Consider the following 11,954-nt stretch of genomic DNA (forward strand, 5'->3'; position numbering starts at 1 on the left):
CTCACCCCGTGGCAGAGGGTGGCTGAGGGAAGTCGGCACCATCATGGCGGACCGTGAGGGAGCCGGGGTGGAGGCTGGAGGTGGGGGCATCACTGCGCGGCCCAGCGGGTGGGCCCAGCCTCCAAGCTCCCTCCAGGGGCCCCCAGGCCTTGTTGCCTGGGGCTGCCTGGGGCTTTCAAGTTCATTTAATGCTCCTTCCTCTCCTTGGGAAGAAATGCTGGTCCGTCCTCCGAGGAGGGGCACATACCGTGAGTGTGCTCTGTGCTGGGCCCCAGCCCGCAGGCCCTGCCCTCTCCCAGCCTTCTCCACGCATGTGTGCAGGGAGCGTGGGACCCTGCCCCACTCACGGTGGCAAAATCGAGATGTCCAGGGGCCTCTGGGCCAGTGCTCAGCAGGCAGGGATGCATGTGTCCCAGCCTGTCACCTGAAGAGATGGAGAGGTCAAGGTGGGGGACAGGGCCCCCTGACACTTCCAAGGGGTCACAGGGCCTTGACTGCACCCCACCAGGGCAGGACTGGAGCTCCCCGAGGAAGCTCTGGGTTTCTGTTGTGTGGGGCGCTCGCAGCTCAGGGGAGCAGGAGTCTGTCCACGTGGGGTTAGTGTAGCTCATCCACTCTAAGGGCCACTTTGGCACATTTAAAAATCTCTGAAATTTACACCCGGTGTTAAAAAGCAGGTTGAGTGGCAGTGTTTTGTCCTTTTTAGTGGCTCATGGAGTGGCAGTGTGATCCCTGCAGGCGGCTTGTCGGAGGGGATGAAGTGCCAGGATCTCGTGGCACTTCTGAAGGGAAGGGCAGCCTGGGAGGCCGGCCAAGGGGACCTGAAGGTCCCAGGGAGCCCCCTGGTGGTCAAGGGTTAGGAAGGCCAGCAGCAGAGAGCTCCCTGCGGGGCGCTGAGCACAGCAGCTGGTAGGTGACGAGGCCACAGGGATAGGCCGGGTCCTGCCAAGTTTGGAAGCTGGGACAGGACGGTCCCAGGGGATGCAGCAGCCCTGGGAGCCCCTGAGGCCCTCAGCGTCAAGGGTCCTCAGTCTGAGGACAGCAGCCTCCTTGGCCTTGCTACAGGATAGGGAACGCACATTCCTCCAGCCTGAGCAAGGGCGCTGCTCCCTGAGGGAGGGCCTGAGGAGCCTTCCCTACCCATGGGTGCCCAAAGGAGCAGGGGCCTCCTTTTCGCCTCGAGTGGTGGGGCCCACCGGAGCCGGGGGATCTTGGTGGGTGGACTGTGCCTGGCAGGTGGATGTCCTGGCTGCCCTGCATGCTGGGGCACCTTGCCCTTTGGAGGTCACTGTGGGGAACATCGAGTTTGCTTGTAAGGGTGAGCTCAAGCTTTTGGTCCAAGTGGCCCTCAAACCCCTGTTCAGTGGGATCTGAGCCCTGGCTGAGGGGCTATTGTCCCTGTCCCCGGGACAGACTGGCTGTGGGGTGCAGGCCTAGGGGTGAAGGCTTAGCTATGCCCTATGGACACCACGGGGCAGAGGAGTCAGACTTCTGTACCCCCCTCCTGCAAATTGTTGTCTCTGTCGTGTCACCCGCATCCCTTGCTGTAACACCCCCGGGTGTGAACAACTCGTCCTCGTGCCGGTCATCTCCCTGCAGCCAGAGAACCTGCTCCTGGCCAGCAAGTGCAAAGGGGCTGCAGTGAAGCTGGCAGACTTTGGCCTGGCCATCGAGGTACAGGGGGACCAGCAGGCATGGTTTGGTGAGTGCCTGGGACGGGGGCGTCGGGCAGTGGGCAGGGGGCAGGGAGGTGCTGGTGGCCCCTCATGGCCCCTTTCCCTTTGGCTAGGGTTTGCTGGCACACCGGGCTACCTGTCCCCTGAAGTCCTTCGCAAAGAGGCATACGGCAAGCCCGTGGACATCTGGGCATGTGGTGAGACCTGGCCTGGGGCATGGCGGGACCTTAGGTGTTCTGGGGTATGTCGGGGCTCACCACCTCTATCCTGGAGCATGCAGGGGACTGGCACGCCTTGCCCTGAGCCAGGTTTATCTGTGCCAGGCCTGCCCTTGAGCAACCTTGGCAGGGCTCTGCTGCACAGCCTGGAGCTCCGTCCTCACCTAGAGTAGAACTGCCAGCGTGACCCCTGGCCCATCACCCAGTGTGCACCTGCACTCAGCAGAGGTGCGGGCCAGAAGGAGCACAGGGGCAGACGGGAGTAGCTGTCAGGCCACTTAGCAGGGCCACCTCCCTGGGTGGGGGTTCCCTCCCACAGAGGCAGGGAACAGCAGAGGGGCTGGCCTTGGGCCTGGGCATGGGCAGGGTGGTGGGGGCTGGTTGTGCCATTCTGCCTATGTGTCTCCAGCACGGTGCGGAGGGCAAAGGAACTCTGTGGACCCCAGTGCCCTCACAGGGCCGTGGGAGCTGGGTGTCAGGGTGCAGGACACGAGCTCCATGGATGGCCGTGCCCTGCGCGTGGGCACGGTGTTCACGGGCTCCGTCTACAGGGGTGATCCTGTACATCCTGCTCGTGGGCTACCCGCCCTTCTGGGACGAGGACCAGCACAAGCTGTATCAGCAGATCAAGGCCGGCGCCTACGACGTGAGTGCACCTGGGACCCTGCTCTGACCTGCCCCCCACCCCTGGGTGTGGCAGGTGGGGCAGCCTGGGAAGAGGCTGGGAGTGGGGTGAAGCCACCTGCGGCCAAGCCCACAGATGAGAATCGCAGCCCCGGCCTGGGGAGGGGGCTTCAGACTCAGCTGTGTCTTGTCTCCTGCAGTTCCCATCCCCCGAGTGGGACACCGTCACTCCTGAAGCCAAAAACCTCATCAACCAGATGCTGACAATCAACCCCGCCAAGCGCATCACAGCCCACGAGGCCCTGAAGCACCCGTGGGTCTGCGTGAGTTGTCCTTGGCACCCACGGCGGGGAGGGGCTTCCGGTGGAGGTAGCTTCAGACCACTTCCCTGACGAGAGCCCTAGGAGGGCCCTGAGGTCCTGTTCCTTGTATCCAATAGGTCCCCTGTGTCCCTGGGTGTTATTTGTGATCTCTGGCTTGGGACACACTGGTGGGTTTGTGAGTTGGGGCTCAGAGAGCATTGGAGGGTAGAGCAGGTCCCTTCCTCCTGACCCCAGTCCTGTCCATGAGGGACAGAGTGGGCAAAGCCAGAAGGGACAAGGCTTGGAGTCACAGGCAGGTGGGGATGGTCCATGGGGACAGGTGGCCTTTTGCTGCAATGGTGGCTGGTGGCTCTCAGCACATGGGGGCTCCGGGATGCCTCGAGCCCTGCTGCCCTGGCCTCTCCTGGCCCCTCAGGCTCCTGGCTGCCATGTGACCGCCCCTCTCCCTGCAGCAACGCTCCACGGTAGCCTCCATGATGCACAGACAGGAGACAGTGGAGTGTCTGAAGAAATTCAATGCCAGGAGGAAGCTCAAGGTGAGGCACTGGCCCCTAGCCCCTGGCACTGCCGTGCTTCCCTGCGTCCCCGTGGCACCCATGCTGGAGGGAAGGAGACCTGGGGTGTGGGGGGGGGGGCAGCAGGCCCAGCAGTTGCTGGTGCCCCCAGGACTCTGCGTGTTGGCAAATTCCAGACCAGATGCCGCAGGTGAACTTAGTCCAGCTTGAGAATGAGCCCAGAGGTGGCCTGGGGCCAGGTGTGGGCTTGGCCTCCAGGCCCAGCGCCAGTGCCACCAAATCACCTATGCTGCTTCCAAGAAGCCTTGGAGAGACTGTCCAAGGAGCTCCCTGCAGGCGCCACACCTGGGGCTCTGCAGGCGGAACACACCCTCTAGCAGGCATGCTCTCTTTAGTTCGAGTGAGTCCAGAGGCTTCCGACCCAGAGCAGGTTTGGTAAGGAGAGCAGAGCCGAGTGCTTGGGCTTGGTGGGCTCGGGGAGGCTGGAGAGGGAAGTGGGCACAAGTAGCGTGCCTGGCCCACCTGCTGGCCAGAGCTGACCCTGACAGTGGCAGTCTGGTGCTGTGTCCCTTGGCTGCCTGGTGCCGAGGGAGAGGCCCACGCCTGCGCCCAGGGATCAACAGCCTGGTAGCTCTTTGCTGGTCTCTGAGTAAGTGGTTATCCCCGAAGCCCTGAGGACAGCCGCCACTGCCCTGAGCCTGTCAGGGAGAGGAGGAGCCATCGGGGAACCAGACCCCAGAGGAGCTGCTGTGGTTACTGGTGGTCCTGGTGACCTCTGAAGCTTGCAGGGTCTTGAAGCATTTAGGAGCCGTGGTCGGCCAGCTGGTTTAGGGCGCAGGGTGTGTGCGAATTCTGGAAGCAGGTGACCTGTCGTGGTGCCGCTGCCAGGTTCCTGGAACTCTCGCCTCTCTAGGAGGCCATGATGGCATCGTGCCAGGCGCCCGTGAGCCTGAGCATCTGGGGGGGCCTCTGGCCAGAAGCCAGGAGGGGACGCTGACAGGACTGCCCTGGCTTTGTCTGTGTCTCTCCCCAGGGGGCCATCCTCACCACCATGCTGGCCACGCGGAATTTCTCAGGTGAGACTTTCCTCTCCAGGGCGACTGGCTGCCCCTGCCCTGGAGACAGCCCAGGAAGGCTGCTCCTTTCCCACGAGCCCCTCGGCCCCCCCCTGCTGCCGGCCCCACCGGCCTCTGCACCAGCTCCAAGCCCCTCTGCCCACCTGGCCCAACTGGGCTCTCTCCTTGGGCGACGCCCCCTGGGGCCACCCCCACTCCCAGCCCATCACCTTCGTGCCAGGTCTGTGTCCCCTGCCCCGACACGTGTCTGTGCTGCCTACCACCGGGGCGCAGTGCCGCGTGTGTCTGTCCAGGCGTCTGTTGGGCATCTCTGTGGCCTCCTTGTTGTTCTGAGCACTCTGAGCACCGTGTCGTGTGCGGGCAGCAGGCAGAGGGGACGTGGGGTGGCGCAGGAGGCTCCGTGGGCCTCCTTCTGAGTCTGGACGAGCTGCAGCCGCCTGCCCCAGTCACTCAGGGTGGGCGGTGGGGAAGCAAGGTCTCCGGGGGTCTGTTAGAGACCCCCAAGGCCCAGGGCGCTGGCAGGCCCACCCCGGGGACGGCGTTAGCCCCAGAGTGGAGCCGGCGGCCCAGGCCTGGACGAGCTGTGCCCGTGGCTTCTCCGTCGTTGACACTCAGTGTGCGAGCGTCTGTGATCCGTCTCACGTTGTCCGTCTGCATCTGGCGCCCCTCCCTGCCCCATCCTGTTACTTTTGCTGTGATACTGTACCGGGAGCGGGTGCATCACACCAACACTAATAGGACTGTCCTGTCTGCTGTGTGCCCACCACGCCCCTGCGGGCACGAGAAGCCCCCGCTGGGGTTTTCTAAGGAGAAAGGAGGCAAACGCTTTTCAATGTCGATCAGCCCAATCTTGTTTTCACTCTCCTGAGAAAAGGATTCTGGAACCATCGGTCACCTAAACTTTAACTCTAATCTTCTCTGCTTCCTTTGTCTCTTTTCTTCCCTTACCTCGCCCACCCCTCGTCTGTGTCCGCCCACCCCTCCCTCCCCCTCGTCTCTAACCCGGTGCTAACAGTGGGCAGACAGACCACCGCTCCGGCCACAATGTCCACCGCGGCCTCCGGCACCACCATGGGGCTGGTGGAACAAGGTAGATGTGTCTTGACCAGCCTCCCACCCGCTCCCGCCTGTCCCTCCTGCCAGCATGCAGCCCCCTGCTGCACGCAGCTGCTGGCCAGGCTCCAGAGCTGCCCCAGAGGCTGCCAGGCCCCCGGGAGCCCCTGCTCCCGCTGTGGTCACATCCCAGCAGAGCCCCCCTCGAGGGCAGGGAGGCAGCCCCCACGCTCCTCATCTGTAAGAGGAGGGGCTGGGCTAGGTGATCCCTGGGCCACACCAAGCCTCCCGGTCTGGCCTCTGAGATCTGGGGGTCTAGAGACTCCCCATTCAGAATGGCCTTGACCCCGCAGGGAGCCCCTGGGCCTGCTGCCGGGGTCTGACTCCTGAAAGGAGAGCCATGGGGAGCAGGGTCAGAGAGGCAGAGGCACGACCCAGGGGAGCCCGTGGGGCTCTGGGTCAGTGCTTTCTGCAAGGCGATCCCCAACCAGCCCCCAAGGGGCCTGCCCGGAGCTGGTGGTCTGTGCTGCCGAGTCCCACACTTTCACGTCTGTCCTGAGAATCCCCCAGGACAGGCTGCTCCAGCGCCAGGGGGCTCCGGGCACACTGAGGCGACTTCGAAGGCTTCATCTTGGGGTCTTTCTACAAGGTCCTCCTCACCCGGCCCTAAGCACCAGGAAGGGAGAAGGCCGGCTCTGCCCACCGGCTCTGCCCACCTGCTCCTCTGGGCCTTGCGGGGCCGACCCCTCCCCCCAGCAGGAGCCAGGGCCAGAGCCCAGAGGCCCAAGTCAGCTCCTGCCCGCCTGCCGGCTTGTGACCATGGGCAGACCCTGTGAGGGCTAGGTGACCCTGGACCTCCTCGCGGGCACCACAGCCATAGCCCAAGCTGAGGGCTGGCGAGAGCGTAGGGCAGGCTTAGCTGGCCTCAGCTAGCCGGTGAGCACACGGGGCCAACCGGGTCCTTCCCGAGCCGAGATGCAGACGGTTTCCTGTCATGCCTCCAGCATTGGCTGGGGACAAGGCTTCAGGGTCCTGGGTACTGCCCTCCCCAGGCCCATCCACCCCAGCTCCCACTGATTACCCAGTGGGTGAGCACCCCAGCCTTCCCAACCAGAGAACGCTCCTGGGGAGGCTCGGGCCGTCCCTGGGGAAGGGAGTGTGTCCTCACATGAGCCCCGGGGTCCTGTCCAGCAGCGGCGCCCTGGGAGGGCACTTCTGAGTCTGCTTCATTTGACAGGCTTTTCTGGGGTACATATGGAAGGGGCTGAGGTTAGAAAAGGATGAGGCTAGTGGCTCCTGGGGAGGCCCTGCTGCCCAAGGGACAGTGCCGAGAGACAGTCACCTCTGCGCCGCCCTTTGCCCAGGGCTCCTGCTGCAACGCCCACCCGCCTGCCTGCAAGTGAACGTGGGGCAACGGTGCATGAGGCCCGTGCATGCGCGGCTCCTCCCTGGGCGCCGAGGGCCGCTCTGTCTTGGAGGGTGATCAGTGCATGTGGACAGAGCCCAGCATGGCTGTCCAGGGTGACCAGCAACGGGGCAAGGCAGAGGCAGTGCTACGGGGCCACCTGCCCCACTAGGTCTACCCAGCTTAGCTGCACCCCATAGACACGTGGCGGGAGTCTCACTTCTTTGATGATGGCTGAGTCTGGTACCGTCGGTCAGACCCCCCCCGTGTGGCATAGTCCCCCTTAGTCAGCAGGGAGACCCTGACTGCACCATGTTGCAGTCTGCCCTGCATTGAGCAGGTGTAAGAGCAAAGGAGACCCCCCACTGTCTGGCCAGCTGTGGGGTGACAGCAGTCATCCCAGCCTGAAGAGCCCAGGAGTGGGCAGCGCCCTGCCGGGGTAGGGGGCAGAGGGTCTCTCCTTGCCCTCCAGAGGACTGGAGCCTTAGCCCGGGTGTCTGAGACACCTGTGCCTGCTTGGCCCAGCCTTGGTCCCTGCTACACCTGATCGATGCTTTTAACTTGAGACAGCACGGGGGACGCTCCCGTGCCCTTGAACGCTGGTGTAGATGGGTGTCAACAGGGTTCTGGCCACAGTGAATGTGGAGCTAGTCCAGGACAGAGACGTGAATGTCAGGGAAATGCCAGGAGCCATACATTCAGGACGGCCCCAGCCCGTGGGCCCCACATGGCGCCCAAGGTGTGCACAGTGAGGGTTTACAAAAGCGGTTCACCAGGAAGGGTGTTTGGGAACTGACTAAAATGACAGGGGCGTCTGCTGCAGGGCTTCCCAGAGCCTTGCCCCTGGCAATGGCCTGAGTTCTTGGAGGAGGGCGGGTTCACGCGGGGCATTTCCCACCCACTTGGCTATGAACTTCTGTCCTTGTTCTTCCCCACTGACGCTATTAACGTCTCCAGTAGCAGTTTGGAAATGTGGGTTTTGATGGACTCGGGCACATAAATGGAACCCTCTTAGGACCAACCCTGCCCGTGGGCTTAACTCGGGTGCCTCCTTTCCTGCGAGGGTCATCAGAGGGTGGACTGAGGGGAAGAGCCGGCCTGCGCCACTGCCAGGGGTGCCACGCTGGCCCCAGGCGAGTCTCAGACCCCTGTTGGCCCGTGCTGTGCAGAACCTGGCCAGAAATACCACCGGGCTGGCTGCGTGTGTGGCTCTCCTTACGGCAGGGGGGTCAAGCCAGCCTTCTGCAAACCGCCCATTTCGATTGGCCACGCATTTGAAATGTGTGTTTCTGGAAGGGATGGGGGTGCCCTCGCTTGTCTGCTCATCCGCCACGGCAAGTGTCCTCACGGTGAGGCTGGTTGTCTCCTTCCTCAGGCCTCTGGGAGGAGCCCATTTCCCCAGCCCTGTTGGCAGCTGTCACCAGCAAGGACAGGGAGCCCCAGCGCAGCCTCTGCAGGGCCTGGCTCCGGCTCCTGCTCCGGGAGCAGACGGGGCAGCCTGGGCCAGCATTCCTGGGGATGAGCCGTGTGCATGGGAGAGGAGGAAAGAAGGAGGGAGAGTAGGGTCCACAGACAGGGGAGGGGCTGTCCAGGAGCCACATGTTCCCAAGTCTTCAGGACCGGCCTGCCCCTCCACAGTGACTTACCAGGAGGCAGTTTTTCGCCACAGTGCGGGAGAGGTTTTTCACAGGCTGCACTGTGGGCAGTGGGAAGTCGGCATTTCTGGTCGCTGAGCGCACTGGGCAGGGTTGCCCTGGCATGGCAGGGGGTGGTCCTGCTGCAGCTTCGCTGGGGTGGGGGCCTCAGGCCTGGGAGGGTGGAATGCAGGGGGCAGGCCTGGAGACGGGAGTGATGCCTGTGCCCCTTCACTGCTCCCGAGGAGGACCCAGGCGTCGGGTTTCTGGTTAACTCCAGGAAGACCTGTTGAGGGATCCTGGGAGCGCCCCTGGGCTCGATACAGAGCTTCTGAGAGTTAACAGATCTGTGAGGGAGGGGAGGCTGTGAACGGAAACTGCGCGTGCTACAGCGGCACTAGGGCCACCCTGCGGGGTCCCCGGGGTCACTAGCAGCCACTGGGCTGTCATGACTGTGTCCACACACACAGCCTGAGAGGGATCAGGCCGTGCAGGGGGCGGCAGTGGGCATCTGGGAAGGGAGGGATGTAGCCAGCAGGCAGCGGGCAAGACCTCCTGGTCTCCGAAATGAAATGGGGGGTGACCCAAGCATCAAGTGTCAGGACTGCCTGGAGGGCTTGTGGGACAGATGCTCAGCGCCCCAGAGGGTCTGACCCAGGAGGTCAGGGTGGGCCTGGGAATTGCATTTCTGATGGTACAGGGTGATGCTGCTGCTGGGAGCAAGGGGCATTTGAGAACCACGGCGGCTCCAGGCCTCTGTGTGCCCGTACGTTCCCAGCGGGAAGGAGTCCCAGAGTCCCGCGTCTCTGCCCATGCCCGTGTGGGCAGCACAGGGCCCCCCCAGGCAGGCAGGAGAACCGGATGTCAGGGCCTGCGCGGCCGCAGGGGTGCTGTGCCACTTACCTTCCCCGCTTGGCCCAGAGGCGAGGGACCCCACACCTCCCCCGTCGTCCCCTCGCATCGCGTGTCCAGCCTGGCTGCTTCTCTGACCCTGCTGCGCCCGGCTCGTCTCCACGAGCCCTGGGCCTGCAGACGTGCGCTCCTGCCCGAACCGACACAAACCTTGTTTTCTCTCTCTCTTCTTCCTCACTCCCTCCCTTCCTCACCTTTTCTTTTCTGTAAGGTAAGCGGACTTCCTATTTTTTTTTTTCTGTTCTGCGATTAAAATTCTAACCACCATGGAGGGTGTAGATGTTGGGGACTGGGCCAGGCCTATCCTGACCTCCAACAAGGCATGTTGGGGTGAGGTGGGGGCCCAGTCGCTGCGCCCCAGGGGGTCCTTGGAGGCTTGTGGGCAATGAGGCCTGTGTTGGCCCATCAGTGCCCGCCAAGAAGTGGCCCCAAGGCCAGAGCTGCCCGGGGCAGCTCAGGACGGAGCTCGAAGCTGCCTCTTGGGTGCTCCAAGCCGAGAGCGTTGGTGCAGAGCTGAGTCCTGTCTGCCAAGGGCATGTGCAGAAGGAGGAACGGCAGGGGTCCGAGAGCAGGGCAGGCGCCTGGGATCGGGGGCGGCCCACACATGCCTGGCCTGGGAGGTGGAGCCCCGTGGAGGGTGTGACCCTCTCTCCCCTCTCCGGTGTCCAGTTCAGCTGCCCTAATCCCCAACATGGTGCTGCTCATCCCTTGTTCCTATGGTAGGAGGGGCCCACGTCCCGCCTTCCTCTTGAAAGAGCCTGCATGTGACCCGGAAGCCAAGGGGCACAGGGCTGGGAGGCTGCCCAGCACCCAAGGAGAAATCCTGGTGCCCCGTGGGAGCCCCAGGCTCATAGAGGACAGCTGGGGAAGGGGCCAGTTCTGGGGCGAGGGTCCTTGGGCAGCCTTGGCTCATCCCCCCAGGACAGGCCAGCTGCCTGCTCAGAGCCAGCCTGGGTGCAGAAGCCACACCTGCCCCGAGAACCGGGCCTCGCTCCTGGGGAAAGAGTGGAGGCAGGTGAAGGGGTGAGGTGGGGTGGGCTGCGGGGGGCCCCAGGCCTGTCACTCATGATGCCTCTTCCCTCCCAATGCAGCAGCCAAGAGTTTACTCAACAAGAAAGCAGACGGAGTCAAGGTGAGGTGCCTGCTTGGCCTCGGGGTGCCCGGGGGCCCAGAGCCTCCAGCTTTGCCCCCAGCCCCTGAGGCTCCCGCTCTGGAAGGCCCCTCCCTCCATGCTGGGCAGACACGGGGAAGGGGAGTGGTGTGCCGCTTCTCCCACCTAAGGGCTCCTCTCCGCTCTCTCCACAGCCCCAGACGAATAGCACCAAAAACAGTGCGGCCGTCACCAGCCCCAAAGGGACGCTGCCTCCTGCCGCCCTGGTACTGAACTCTGCAGCCCCTGCCTCTCAGCACCTCCTGCACCCCCAGTTGTGAGGGGCCTGGGGGAAGGTGGGGTCTGGCCCTGCCCGGCCTGTCTCTGATAGCACATGCCTGGCCCCCCGCCCCTCACCCCTCACTGCGGTGATCGTGGTGGAGTGGAGGACTTGGCCCCCCAGCGGAGACGCCACTGCTTGTGGGGGGGTCCAGGTCCAGACAGGTGCAGGGCTGCTCTGGGGAGCCCCTCACTGGGGCTCAGAGACGTCGGGGTGCTGGGGAGAGGCCCAGCCTCCCACCTGTGCTGACCTGAGGGTGTCTCCCCAGGAGGCTTCAGGTGGTCAGTGAGGCAGTCGACACTCCCTGCCCCCAGGGACCCTACCCTCCTCTGCCACCCTAAGCAGGCCGACCCAGAGCCCATGGTCAGGGGGAGCAGCCCGGAGTGACACATTCCACGTGCCATGGAGAGACAGGGCCACAATGGTGCAGTGGGGAGGAGTCTGGGCCAGTAGCAGCCAGGGTGGGCTTGCTGTCATCGTCTGTGTTTCCCTCAGGAGCCAGCACACCCATGCTGGGAGGGCGGGGTGCCCACGACGTTCCTGCTGTGCCCCTCACTGCCTCTTAAGAGGGTGCCTAGCCAGCTCTGGCCCCCTTGCCCTGGGGGGCTCCCATGCAGGTGAACCCCACAGCGGTGCTCCCAAAGATGCAGAGCTATGGGCCGTGGGCACTGTCCTTCCTGCTGGAGCACTGTGCTGTGTCCCTTACAGGTCAGCTGTCCCCTAAGCTGTCCTAGGAGGTTTGGGGCTTGCTGGCCTATAGGTTCCTGAGTTTGCTGGAAGCATGCTTGGTGGTCCTCAAGTGCCCCAGGCCAGCTTCTGGGGGCCGGCCCCAGGCTGCCCGCGGGAAGGCTGGGTTTACCAAATGGCCACCCTGAGCCCCAGGAGAGGAGGGCTGTCCTGTGAGGGGAGCTGTCAGAGCAGCTGGGCCATGGCCGGAGGGTACCCTGGTGCCAGCCCACACTCCAGCCTCACAGCCAGCCCCATCTCGGACCCCGTCCATCCCATGTGCCACCCCCACACCCATGACATTTTCGAACCTGTGCCCCCCATGCTGGGGTAGAGGGCTTAGGCAGCAGAGGGTGGGGGAG

General features: G+C 63.9%; 1 protein-coding gene across 10 annotated transcripts in view; it reads left to right on the forward strand.

The window, feature by feature from the left end:
- Window positions 1-11,954, forward strand: part of CAMK2B (calcium/calmodulin-dependent protein kinase II beta) — a 101,995-nt gene that overhangs the window by 76,151 nt on the left and 13,890 nt on the right. For 3 of the 10 annotated variants that reach the window (XM_012646957.1, XM_012646956.1, XM_012646955.1), the window contains exons 7-15: window positions 1,600-1,702; window positions 1,790-1,873; window positions 2,446-2,540; window positions 2,719-2,841; window positions 3,294-3,377; window positions 4,390-4,432; window positions 5,448-5,522; window positions 10,531-10,568; window positions 10,742-10,813. In XM_012646957.1, the coding sequence (XP_012502411.1) occupies window positions 1,600-1,702; window positions 1,790-1,873; window positions 2,446-2,540; window positions 2,719-2,841; window positions 3,294-3,377; window positions 4,390-4,432; window positions 5,448-5,522; window positions 10,531-10,568; window positions 10,742-10,813 (717 nt within the window). Of the gene's footprint in view, window positions 1-1,599; window positions 1,703-1,789; window positions 1,874-2,445; window positions 2,541-2,718; window positions 2,842-3,293; window positions 3,378-4,389; window positions 4,433-5,447; window positions 5,523-10,527; window positions 10,569-10,741; window positions 10,814-11,954 lie in introns of all 10 variants that reach the window. The other 7 variants (XM_012646961.1, XM_012646958.1, XM_012646964.1 and 4 more) reach the window with 5 other exon arrangements.

Source organism: Propithecus coquereli, unplaced genomic scaffold (genome assembly GCF_000956105.1).
Source record: "Propithecus coquereli isolate 6110/MARCELLA unplaced genomic scaffold, Pcoq_1.0 Scaffold252, whole genome shotgun sequence".
Taxonomy (NCBI): domain Eukaryota; kingdom Metazoa; phylum Chordata; class Mammalia; order Primates; family Indriidae; genus Propithecus; species Propithecus coquereli.